Source organism: Nicotiana attenuata, unplaced genomic scaffold (genome assembly GCF_001879085.1).
Source record: "Nicotiana attenuata strain UT unplaced genomic scaffold, NIATTr2, whole genome shotgun sequence".
Lineage (NCBI taxonomy): Eukaryota > Viridiplantae > Streptophyta > Magnoliopsida > Solanales > Solanaceae > Nicotiana > Nicotiana attenuata.
Window position 1 is genome coordinate 269,530 of NW_017671244.1, and position 13,250 is coordinate 282,779.

Here is a 13,250-nt window from a genome sequence, read left to right on the forward strand (position 1 = left end):
CCGAGGAGTGCATTATACCTCATGTCGCCTTCGATGACATGGAATTTTGTATTTTGTATGGTCCCGGCTACGTTCACTAGTAGGATTATCTCCCCCTTTGTTATTTCACTTGCCATGTTGAAGCCATTTAGGACCCGGGATGCAGGTACAATCTCTTCCTGTAGGCCGAGCTGTTCTACGACCCTCGATCTGATTATGTTTGCTGAGCTACCTGGATCCACTAGAACACATTTAACTTGAATTTTATTTAAAAGAATAGAAATTACCAGGGTGCGGTTGAGATATGCCTTCTGCTTCCTTGTCATAGATTGATAGGACATCCTCGGGCACATAGCTCTGAGTCCGTTTTTCTCTGGTGATTGACACCTTAGTGCGCTTGAATACAGGTCCTTGTGGGACATCGACACCGCCAACGATCATGTGGAGTACATGTTGTGGTTCGTCGTGCTCATCTTTTCTGCTTACATGTCTCTCCCTAGAGTGGTTCTTAGCTCGATCACTGAGAAATTCTCGAAGGTGCCCCTCGTTGAACAACCGAGCTACCTCCTCATGTAGCTGCCTGCAGTTCTCGGTTCTATGGCCATGTGTTCCATGATACTTACACATCAAGTTTGGATTCCTCTGAGAAGGATCGGTTTGTATAGGCCTGGGCCATCTGGTGTCTTTGATTCTTCCAATAGCTGACACGATCCCTGATGCATCTACACTGAAATTATACTCTGACAATCGAGGTGCCTCTGCGAGGTAGGTATGTTTATCGAACCCGTTCTTACTCATGAGTCCCCGAGAGCTCTGACCTCGATCATTTCTCCGATCATTCCGAGGAGCGTTACGACCCGAGCCGTTGTTTCTCCGATTGACATACGGCTGATACCGTTCCTTGTTTGATCTTGATTCCCTGTTTGTATCCCTCGGGGGCTTGGCTGCCAATCTATTAGGATGAATTGAACCCGAGGGCTCCCAACTAGTTGTGGGTTCGAACCCCATGGTGGGCGCCAAACTGTTTACCTCGAAAATACGAGTAACAACTAAATTTGATTTGTGATTTTAAAGATATATGAGTTAGTTCAATACTAATTAGTAATCAAGAGAAGTATAACGTATAAATGAAAGTAATGAGTGAACCAAACCAGTGTTACTAGGCAGTATCGACCTCGAGCTGAATGACCTCGAGATGGATTAAGAACAGTAAAGCAAGAATAGTAAAGCTAAAGGATAATTCTGATGAACAATGACCGAGAAAAGTAAGAGAGTATATTCTTTGCTAATGATTAGATGATCTTTACAAATGATTGGGGTCCCCTTTATATAATAGGGGAACCCTAAATAAGGTACATTTCTATTTACAGTAAAGAATCTTATTTGGACAGTTGTCTAACCGCCTAGTACGGATTCGTACAAATCTATTCCGGTATTTATGCCATGATTTTGGTGACGTGGCAGGAATCTTGCTCATTCTGTTACAAATCCATAACGGCATTATCTCGAGCCCCGATGTTCCTCGAACACTTAATTAATCGAGCCTTGTACTCTGTCATCGAGCTTGAGCCTGGTTCATCGAGCTCGAACTCGATCCATCCTGAATTCGGGCTTAAGGCGATCCCTCGAGCCTAAGAAATCGGGCATGCCCGATTTCGACCGTACACAATAACTTTATGAAGTATTGTATGGATAGTAACATAATAATCAGACGGTTCACCTGACGCGAGTTAGATAATTGGTGCCTGTCACATGACTCTAAATTTGAAGTCGTATACTATGCAATTTTAATTTTTGGTTTCCGATATATTTCTAGTGCCCCTAAACAAGACGAGCATGAAAGAAAATAATTAATATATATTCAATCGAACAATACCAACAAAAACTAGGTACTTCCAAACGATGTACCTCGACGGTAAAATACATTACACCTAAAAAAACTATCATAAAAGCACTTGTTAAAGCAAGTATATATAGCTCATTTCATCTATTATTTCTAATATGAGAATTGCAACTTCTCATGTTATACTAAATGTTAATATTTTATTTAACAGATGAAATTCTAATACTTCCTCTGTACTAATTTATGTAACACTCTTCCTTTACAATCCGTTCCAAAAAGAATATTATTGTTTCGTATAGCAACAATGTCACTTTAAATTACTATTTTACTCTTAATCTGATGATATATATAGCTACAAGAATTTCTTTAGCTTGTTTTAAACCACTTTAAAAGTATTTCTTTCATATGCCCAATCAAACACCAAATAAATTGGAAAGAAGGGAGTAAATAATATTCTTTTTTTGAGGTCTTAAAGTTAACCTAAGAGAATTCGAGATGATTCGACCGTTGAAAAATGTTTGGAGTGGTTGACTAGGTTGTTGAACGGTATTTTTAAGGCAAAAAGAATGCCGGATGAGTGGAGGTGGAGTACGGTGGTCCCATTGTATAAGAACAAGGGTGATATCCAGAGTTGTAACAATTATAGGGGTATCAAATTACTGAGTCATACTATGAAAGTTTGGGAGAGGGTGGTTGAAGCGAGGTTAAGGATGACGGTGTCCGTTTCCAACAACTAGTTTGGGTTTATGCCGGGTCGTTCTACTACAGAAGCTATACACCTTGTTAGGAGGTTGGTTGAACAGTACAGAGATAGGAAGAAAGACCTGCACATGGTGTTTATTGACCTACAGAAAGCGTATGACAAGGATCCTAGAGAAGTTCTCTGGAGGAGCTTGGAGGCAAAGGCGTGTCGGTTCCATACATTATGGCGATTAAGGACATGTATGATGGGGCTAAGACTCGGGTTAGGACAGTAGGAAGCGACTCTGAGGATTTTCCGGTTGTTATGGGGTTACACCAAGGTTCTGCGCTCAGTCCGTTCTTATTCGCCCTGGTGATGGATGCGTTAACACACCACATTCAAGGGGATGTGCCATGGTGCATGCTATTTACCGATGACATAGTTCTGATTGGTGAGTCGCGAGCCGGTGTTAACGAGAGGCTGGAGGTTTGGAGACAGGCTCTTGAATCTAAGGGTTTCAAGCTTAGCAGGACGAAGACAGAATACCTGGAGTGTAAGTTCAGCGCTGAGCAGGGGGGAGTGGACGTGGATGTGAGGCTTGAATCACAGGTCATCCCAAGTAGAGGCAGCTTCAAGTACCTTGGGTCGGTTATCCAGGGGGAGGGAAGATCGACGAGGATGTCACACACCGTATTGGGGTAGGATGGATGAAGTGGAGGTTAGCATCTGGAGTATTGTGCGACAAGAGAGTGCCACCGATACTCAAAGGTAAGCTCTACAAAGCGATGGTAGACCGGCCATGATGTATGGGGCGGAGTTTTGGCCTGTTAAGAACTCACATATCCAGAAGATGAAGGTAGCAGAAATGAGGATGTTGAGGTGGATGTGCGGGCATACTAGGCTGGATAAGATTAGGAATGATGATATTCGAGAAAAGGTGTGCGTGGCTCCCATTGATGATAAGATGCGGGAAGCGAGGCTCAAATGGTTCGGGCATGTTCAGAAGAGAAGCCCAGATGCTCCGGTAAGGAGGTGCGAACGGCTGGTTGTGGAGGGCACGAGGAGAGGTAGAGGGCGGCCTAAGAAGTATTGGGGGGAGGTGATCAGGCAGGATATGGAGAGGCTCTAGATTTCTGAGGACATGGACTTGATAGGAACATGTGGAGGTCGAGTATTATGGTTTAAGGTCAGGAGGTAGTTGAGTCTTGCCTTACGTCATTACTTTGAGAGACTAGGTTGGTAGGGATACTATTTCGCTTTTGCTTTGTATCTTTCTTCTGCTTTCATGTTGTTCCTATTTTTCCTATGATTTCTGCGGTGTTACTGATATTGTCTCCTTTTGTCTTTTTGTCTTGAGCCGAGGGTCTTTCGGAAACAGCCTCTCTACTCCCTCGGGATAGGGGTAAGGTGTGCGTACACACTACCCTCCCCAGACCCCACTAGTGGAATTTCACTGGATCGTTGTTGTTGTTGTTTATTTTATTCTTAAGGAAAAATTAGTATTATACAATTTCTTGGAATAACCGGTCAAACTAAACCATTGACTCTCTAGCAAAGCTTGTTGTTCTTTCTCCAACAACACGGTAGCATTTATGAAACATCCAAGAGTTCTTAATCTTTAGACTATTTTTCAAAATATTACGTACTGAGAGAAATTGAAACTGTCGGTCACCATTCCTTTACCAATATTTAGATCCTACAATGTAGACCCAAGAAGTTGATTTCCTTGGTACCAAGAAAGTTACAAGGCAATCTAATACCGATTTAATCTTTTAATTTAAAAAAATTTAAAAAAAACTACTAATGCAGTACTAAGAATTCACCAATAATATAATATGCTATGCAGCAGTCACAGTTATTAGCATCAATGCATGATGGTCAAATGAAACACAATGGCTCACTTCCCATTGTGTTCTTTATCAATTCCAATATCATGAATTATCCGCAACATAACACACAAAACCCACAAGATTGATGATGAATTATCCCAAAAGATGTAACTAAGAAGACAGTGCCAAGCGGCTACAATCTGTCCTGAACCTCTCTGAACGCGATAATCAGGAATTATCACATTCACGGTGAGGGTATACTGCCAAAAGAACTGTACAATGAGCTTTTTTTTCTACTTTTTTTACATTATATAAATATTATGGCACAACAACCGAGAAAATTAGCGATGTACTTAATAAAGCCAAGAAAGAGTCAAAAAAGACATACTCTGCTTTAGTATCTACAACTTTATCTCCCCAGCCTCTATCTCCTGTCTGCCTAGAATCTCTGTTTCTGTTAGCATCTATGGTACAAATTCCCAGTCTCCAGACAAGTCGAAAATCAGTCTACAACTTTCACAGGGACAGAGGAGGGAACTCATCTTCATTCTTAAGGCGGAATAAATGACCTGAAGTCCTGAAAGCCCAAATCAGAAAGTGCTTTAGATAGCTTTTCCGGCAACAAAGTTCAAAGGACCAAACTACTTCCCACAAGTCCAACAAACATAACATTGTCATCCTACCTGTCATTTTTACCCAATGCTGGTTTTGAACATGACACACTGCGCGAGACACTCGGGACCGGGAGCACATCGTCGGAGGAGTGTGTAAGCACATCCTTGGTAAGCTTCCCCACAGATCCAAATTCTAGTCTACATGATCTTGAGAAATCATTCGCATGAGAATTATCAATATGGCGATGAGAATGTCCCGATACGGCAAACTCCCGATGACCTTGAACAATAGATTGTACACCTGAACCCTCTTGGGTGCATTTTCCGGAAGAGTTAGTCTCAGAGAAAGCAGGAACCCGACCATTAATGTGATGAGGTTGGCCTGATACAGCAAATTCCCCATGACTTTGAACAGTAGATTGTACACCTGAAACCTCTTGGGTGCATTTTCCCAAAGAGTTAGTGTCAGAAAAAGCAGGAACCCAACGATTAATATGATGAGGTTGGCCCGATACAGCAAACTCCCCATGACTTTGAACAGTAGATTGTACACCTGAAACCTCTTGGGTGCATTTTCCCAAAGAGTTAGTGTTAGAAAAAGCAGGAACCCAACCATTAATATGATGAGGTTGGCCCGATACAGCAAACTCCCCATGACTTTGAACAGTAGATTGTACACCTGAAACCTCTTGGATGCATTTTCCCGGATTGTTTGTGTCAGAAAAAGCAGGAGCCCAACCATTAATGTGGTTGCTATTACACATGTGCAACTGAGTATAAGTTCCGGATGCCAGATTCTCCCATCCTTTAGGTATCTCCGGACAAGAATAATTCTGCAAGACATTCAAATAAAATCTTTACAAAAATGGAGCTTCACAAAAATTATTGACGAAAACAGAGCCTTGCATATTTAAATATGCTAAGACATTCCTAAAAGAAAAAAGAGGAAAATCAAATCAAAAAGACCCTGAGCTTTAGAAAGGGAAGACTGTCATACTTAGAGAAACTGAAATAAGTGAAAAATGAGGAAAGAGAAGCCTGCAGAAAAAGGAGGAAACAAATACCGTATTCAGAGAGTAAGTGCCAGTTCCCTGTGCCGATTCTTTCACTTCGGAACTTAACATAGCAGTAGATGGTAGAGAGTAACAAGAAAGTTGAACAGTTGGACACACAAGCATATTATTCATATTCATTTGCGAGAAAGGTTGATGTCCCTGCGGCATTGATTGTTGGACAGTATGCCAGAAGTTTTCACTTCGAAACCAAGATGGTGACGATGGATAATTGGACAGTGCAGGTGCTGACAAAGAAAACCCATGGCAACATTGTCCATAAAGCAAACTGCGTATATGGCTATCATAGTCCCCATTTAGGTCGGCTAAAGGATTTATAGCTTCCATATCTCCAGCCAAGCTAGCAGAGTCCTTTTCTCGTATATCAAGGGATAAACTTTCTAAAATGCTGGTCTTTGGACTCGAGATTGCTGAACCACCAGACCAGATGTCCTCGCTATACTCTGTACCTGACTGGTATATGCTGCTGCTCTCCAGAGGGTTATCTCTGGTTTCTACCCAAAAATCAGAGCCCAACTTCTCATCAATACAATCAGATAAGTCACTCTGGCACAAACTTCCAGGCCCACAGTTTCCATGTCCAGCACATGGTTCACTGAAGTTACAATAACTAGTGCTGTATTGCCTCCCAGAAGAAGAACTGATGTTATTTCCTGTACCTGAACACTCAGATGCACCATTCATGACATTCAGATTTGCAGAAATACAAGCTGCAAGATCATTTCCATCTCTAGATAGACAAAGTCCTGATACTGCTTGCCCATCTAAAAAGTAGCCATTTCCTGACACCATACATGACAAAGCCCCATTCATCGAGTTACTCTCTAGTGCAGATCTTGGTATTGAATATTTATATGCCATTTCCACATTATCATTCTCCAAATCACCCTCCGAAAATTTGAGCAGAATGTCATCCTCACAATAAAATTCAGCAGGGAACAATGAAGAAAATTCGCCTTCATCATCAAAATTTGGGCCAGAATTCTGTAAATGAGCAAAATGTTTGCATCCATGCCTCTCAAGGGCGTTTGCAAAGAACTTCTTGATCTCATTGGCAACTTTATCAGATGGTGACAAAAGAATGCGCCCAAGCTTGCAGGCCCCATACTTAAAAGCCCTACGTATTCGATGGAAACTACCTGGAGGCAATCAAAGTAATAATCTAGACGTGAGGAGTAAAAATAAGGAAACAAATCCACCAATATTACCAACACAAAACACCAAAGACATGCTCATATATCTAACATAGTTGGTACAAATCATATGCTAAACCTTACAAGTACAAGAACTTCTCGAAAAACTTATCTGTTCCTACGCAGGTCATGGTGATAGAAATTATATATGCTCCAATACTGACCTCCAGTTAGAGAATAATCATTTAAGTAGAAATGCGTGACTACTCATAAGGTATTGGCTATAAATGAAAAGGTATCTACTACAAGTATTTGTTTATCAGGGATCTAGAAAGAGGTAATAAGTACAATCTTTTGCCAGTAATTCAATGAATGAATTTACCCACTTGATGACCTTGAATCCAATCAAACGGTAGCTTTAGTAATCCTGTTCTGGGAAAAATCAGAATGCAAAGATATATAGGAGCTCTTACGAAGAATCCAGAAAAAGATTTCTTCTAATACTCAAATGACCAAAATCACAGAACCAGATCATAAGATTCTTTAAATTCTTTACAACATTCTCCAAGTAAACAAAGTACAAGAAAATGTGAAGGGGGAACCAGTGCATTTCAATTTATGTACCGAAGTTTGACTTGGAACAAAGTTTATGAAAAACTTTTGAAATTTGTGGTATTAAACATGCCATAATAGTTGTGTGGCTTGATACTTGTGGTCTTAAACATTCCACAACATTTATGTGGCTATAAAAGCTTCTCATTAAGGTAAGATGGGTAAAATTAAATTGTTTCCAAATATAAAAATGTCAATTATTTTCGGAACGAACTAATAAGGAAGGCGTGTCACATAAATTGAAAGGGAGGGAGTAATTATCTTCTTGGTACAAAGTAGAAAGTAACGATTCAAGCTTACCTCTGTGGACACTACGCCCCAGGTTATTATTTTCTTTCAAGGGGTCAATTATATTTAGATATTTTTGTTGAAATGCTCGTGTGTTCATCTCAGCGTCTCTGGATGGAACTGAGAACATTTCCATACAGTTTCTCAAGAACTCCTCACTAAGCAACACATTGTTCCTTACATTATCTGGCATATCAACTGCAAAGAGAGAAAAGAGATAACCATAAGTAAAGCATTGAAGAAGGATATATCAAATTCTTCCTGCCACTAAACCATAAAAAGATATTCAATATTTTGTAAGTTCATGCATGACCATAGCTAAAAATTCGTAGAGGGTCATAAACATTTTTTTTGATAATGAATAGAGGGTCATAAACAAGTTAGAGATAGTACAACTTATAAAGAATGAAAAAATATGCACTGCTTACCCACTATGTCAGGAAGGGATGCTTTGCGAACCGGACCATTCAAACTGACACAATAGATGTCCCAATCAAATTTACTGTAATAATCCAAAAATCGGTAGAGAACCTAAAAGTGAGCAAGAAAATGACTATTAAATAGAATCATGCATGCATACGAACCGATAATGTCCAAAACTGACAAGCATGAAGCAAGCACTTACCTCTAAAGGACCACTTAATGATGAATGGAACATATGAAATATATATAAGACCAGAATTTCCAAACCATATGTGGAAATCAGCCCGTGGTGTGCACCAAGAATACGGCTTTCATAATAACACCAAGCCTTTGCCAAAATAATGCTTCGCTTGAAAAGATGATTTTTACCAACAAGACGGTCTATCTGTGCTCAAGGAACAAAGAAATCAAGAAGAATATAGGATCAGATACTCATAACCACATCTGACATTAAACAGAGTAATACGATTGTACTTATGACATATGGCTGTCCAAATTGCACAGAAAGTAAAAGGGAGAAGCAAATGCTCTGCGGAGTTTGAGTCTACAAGCTGACCCAAGTCCCAACAACAAGTGAACAGATCACATTTATGACATTTATTATACCTCTTTTCTAAACACCTTCCCCAAACCCAACTTGTGGGAATATAGTGGGTACGTTGTTATTGTTTCTGCTTTTTTAAACACAAACTGGAAAGAAAGATAGGTAAGCACACTGCAGAGAGGAAGTTAAGAGTAGATGTCAACACCATCATACATATAAAACTAGCGAAGTTACTAACAGTTGAAAATAAACATTGTCCGTGATTTGGAGACACGGTCAGGAAAGAGAGACAAGATCTGACTACTCATTATCCTACATCATCGAACAGTGAACTGCACCAGTGAATCAATACCTAAACCCGGAAAAGGGTTTAGTCTGTGCCATAGATGCTTATAGAACTATTTCACATTCCTCCATAATCGAGATCCTCGCAACAATCTTCCCTAAAGAGTCCCCACAACTAAATTAGCACACAATTGAACTATCACACAAGTTCCAACAAGATTATGTGAATATTGACAATATGCTCTGAACTTACCTGCTCAAGGAAACAAAGGGAACAGAGTCCTCCTAGCTGATTAAAGGATATGTCAATCACAGTATTCTGTACAAGGCATTTCACGAGCTTTACCTGCCACCAGCAATCCAAATTTCTCAATAATAAAACGATCAGAAGATCAATTAAGCATAGGTGATAAAACTACTTAATTATTAGACACTATTAATAAATTCTTCAAGACAACCAAAATGCTAAAAAAAAATTGTCGATCTAAAATCACAATGTAAACCTCCAATAAATTAAGAATGATGAAGGTTCCACTATGCCTATAATCAAATAAACTTCCTTGAGCAGCAGCATATTGAGACAAATATTTGTGAAAACAACTAGAAACTGCAGAGAGCTGCGAAGAATTTAATTCATTCAACTTGTTTCATAGAATCTTGAAAACAAACACTTCCACCATAAAGATTTAGAGAAAAAACCTCAGCATCAATAAATTGGGCATCCTTGACATCAAACTCAGCATTTTCTCTATTTTCCTCTTCCTGTAGCACAGCAAGAACATCACGGGCCAATGCCTCTTCACCATAATTACTGCTCAGTGCAGTCAAATCGATGTCACCATCAGGAAGGTACGTCTTCAATGGTACAGATCCATATGGAAAAACCTGTACAAGAAGCAATCAGCCTCAGCATTATTCAGCTACCGAAAAAGAAAAGCAAAGTTTTCCTATTGACTAGTTCAGTTCAAGGATCATCAGTTGGAAAGTAATGTAATTCTTTGTTTAAAAAAAAAAAAATCGCATAGTTCAATCTGCAGCAAGATCTTCCATATTCAACCAATACCAGAAAAACAACAGGGACCTAATCTGAAGTGAGAATAGTTTAACAATGTTTACCCGAAATTCAGATCATAAGCAATTAGATGATTTCTTTTTCATTTCACATCAAACTTCCATTACATATCACTAGAAAATTTAAAAACTAAATGATACTAATAAGATTAACGCTGTAATATGTCATAGATATGTAAATGCATGCTATAACAAGTTAACAACAATGTAAAGCCATTGACAACCACAAAATTACATCTTATAACTCAGAAATATTTTGGTCTACCATCCAGAAATTAGTTAAGTACATGTCATGTTTGAGGAACGCTAATTTAAAGGTCAAACCATAATCCTCTAAAAGACCTTCGCAGTACCCTGTCAAACCAATAAATCCTTATAGAGGTCAATTAACAAGTAGTCCAAACACATCAGGTTCCAGGAAAAGCCCATCCCGCAACCATACGTCAAACTATCAACATACTAATTATTCTCTAAGACCAAAAATCAGATAACGACACATAACATTCTTTAGAGATTTTCAAGCCCCAATATCTGGAAATGACTTGAATATTCTAACAAATAGCATTTCTTAAACCTGTTGTAAGGAACACATGCATTATGACCTATGTTGCGCGGACTCTCCAAAACAGCTGCCGCACCCGGGTCGGATCCTCCAAAAATGCACTACTTTTGGAGGATCCGACATGCACCCATCCACATTTTCCGAGAGGCCGAGCAACATAGATTAAGACTAAAATTAAGCATCCAATAGATTAGGCTAAATCTGCAGTAGGATATCTGCTAACCATAGCACTTGGATTAGGCTAAAACTGTGGTAGGATATGCACAAACACAAAAGTGAAAGAATAAAGTATGATCATGAACTTCCAAAGAAACTGAGTTGATTCAGAGGTACATATAGAATCATCTTAAAGGCGCTACTAAGGACTTGACAGAAAAAGAAACATCAAATAGCTCGAAGAGGAGTGTCATTAGTAAGAAAATGGCTATCTGTTAGATATTTCTACAACTTTCTAGGTGAACCATCAAAAGTTCAAACTTGATGCAGTCGGATCACGACCCCATGCTCTCAGCTTAAAAGGCAGTTATACTTCTATTAGTAAAATAAAAAAATGCATTAGATAGACCATTCACCTTTCTCTTCTATTGGTGTACTGATGGGCAGATATAATTTTGGTAAAGAAGTATAACTGCCAGAAGCAAATTCGTGGCTGAACACCACATGATACTACCAAGATTGCAGTAATTCTATAGCAATGATTCGAAAAGGCCCACAATAAATACCGATGAATATATATAATTTTGGTAGGTGAGGATAACTGTCAGAAGCAATTTCGAGGCTTAACACCACAAGATACTGCCAAGATTATAGTAATTCTATCCGATGATGCTAAAAAGACCAAAACAACTTTGATACTCTTTTTGTTTCTCCTTCTTTCGCACCGCTACCATCATAGATTAGTACAAAAAAGCCAAACATTAAATAGAACCTTATCTACACAGAAATCTAAGCTATCACATATCTAAAAAGCGGGTCAGAGAATAATCTTAACCTCAATTAGCATTTATTAAATAAAAGCAAGTAGTAATCAATTTCCCATTCAGTGAAACGAATGCAGCTTAACAACTGAATTCAGCAACACAACTAACTGTAGAGGGAAAAAAAGGCATGCAAACTGAAAAAGGGAATTAACTGACCTCACAACCAAGGGAACATCGAATGAGTCTTTGCACGTAATCAATCACATCTTTTCTCTTTTCCTCAGTGTCAAGAGTTGGGTGAATACAATTCACCACTTCCTGAATGGTTTCTTCAGCAAGAAGCCAACGGTCCTCGCTAATTGACATAGGATCAGGGCTAGACAACAAGCTCCAACGTTGCTCCATTATCGTAACAGGGCTGTTTGTACCTCCGAAAGAACCCATAACAAATAACAACCATTATATACCTAATTATCCCCAAAACAGAGCCTAGGGTTTTTGAAAAGGCATCTGCGGCGAAGAAATACGACTGGTATTGGACTACATGGAAATGGAAATTCTAGAGATAGAGGGGGGGAGGAGGAGAAAGGGGGTTAGAGAGAGAAAATCGGATAATATATATAGAATCTATATGTATATGTGTTGTTAAATCTGGTAGTAGTAATATCAAAGAAGAAAAAAATGGCAACGTAAAATTCGGTGAAGGAGACAATTCACAATTGCCCCCACACCTTCTAATTCTAAATTCAAAATAATAAAAAAAAGAAAAAGAAAAAGAAAAATCCTCCACTCCTCAGACCTCAAACCGTGTCTCTATCTGCATGAAATTTATATATTTACACTGTGCTATATTTATAGGTATAGGTGTACAGGTTTGGTTTGATTGTGTTCTTGGATTGCCGCGAGTCGATTTTGCGACGCCACGAAAGGGGAAGCCTGAATATGCCTAGGCCAGTGTACAGATTCATTTATGTGTCGTTTTTTGGATATTATATCCATCTTTACGACGTCGTTCTTTTCTCCCTTTTTATGATTGGGATTCCTGGGACGATGGTGGGCTCCGTTACATGTGCTGCTATTTTTAATTTTATTTTTTCATGAATAAATAAATTAAATCCAAAAGGCATAACGATATGAAACTGCTTTCACCGCGTAATTCCATTTCCTGGCTCGGCCTCAACTACACTCGCCCCCCCCCCCCCAAATGTCCCCCCCTCACCCACACCGGTCTTGCCAATGGAAAAAGCAATTAGCTACTTTAGAGATTTAATCAATTTACATTATGATGACGGGGACAAATTTGATCTTTTTCAATTTGCGATAAATATTATTTATCATAATAATTGACTTGTTCTAATTATCCTGAGATGAAGTTAAAAACAATATTGTCTG

The 13,250-nt window shown here is 39.1% G+C and overlaps 1 protein-coding gene across 1 annotated transcript; it reads right to left on the bottom strand.

Annotated features, from left to right (window-relative positions):
* Window positions 1-4,362: 4,362 nt before the first annotated feature.
* On the bottom strand, window positions 4,363-12,817 carry LOC109207004. The gene is made up of 9 exons (XM_019369882.1): window positions 12,075-12,817; window positions 10,005-10,190; window positions 9,559-9,651; window positions 8,679-8,861; window positions 8,482-8,584; window positions 8,066-8,251; window positions 6,012-7,159; window positions 5,017-5,780; window positions 4,363-4,910 (listed from the first exon to the last, which is right to left on the bottom strand). The coding sequence occupies exons 1-9, from the start codon at window positions 12,300-12,302 to the stop codon at window positions 4,850-4,852; spliced, it is 2,952 nt and encodes a 983-aa protein (XP_019225427.1). The 5' UTR covers window positions 12,303-12,817; the 3' UTR covers window positions 4,363-4,849.
* Window positions 12,818-13,250: the final 433 nt, after the last annotated feature.

What these genes read in the sequence shown, in the direction of transcription:
- LOC109207004 (XM_019369882.1), bottom strand. Translation starts at nt 12,302, where the DNA reads ATGGGTTCTTTCGGAGGTACAAACAGCCCTGTTACGATAATGGAGCAA. An exon ending in GATGTTCCCTTGGTTGTGAG is followed by an intron (nt 10,191 to 12,074) that starts GTCAGTTAATTC and finishes CTTCTTGTACAG; the next exon opens with GTTTTTCCATATGGATCTGT. An exon ending in CCCAATTTATTGATGCTGAG is followed by an intron (nt 9,652 to 10,004) that starts GTTTTTTCTCTA and finishes TGCTGGTGGCAG; the next exon opens with GTAAAGCTCGTGAAATGCCT.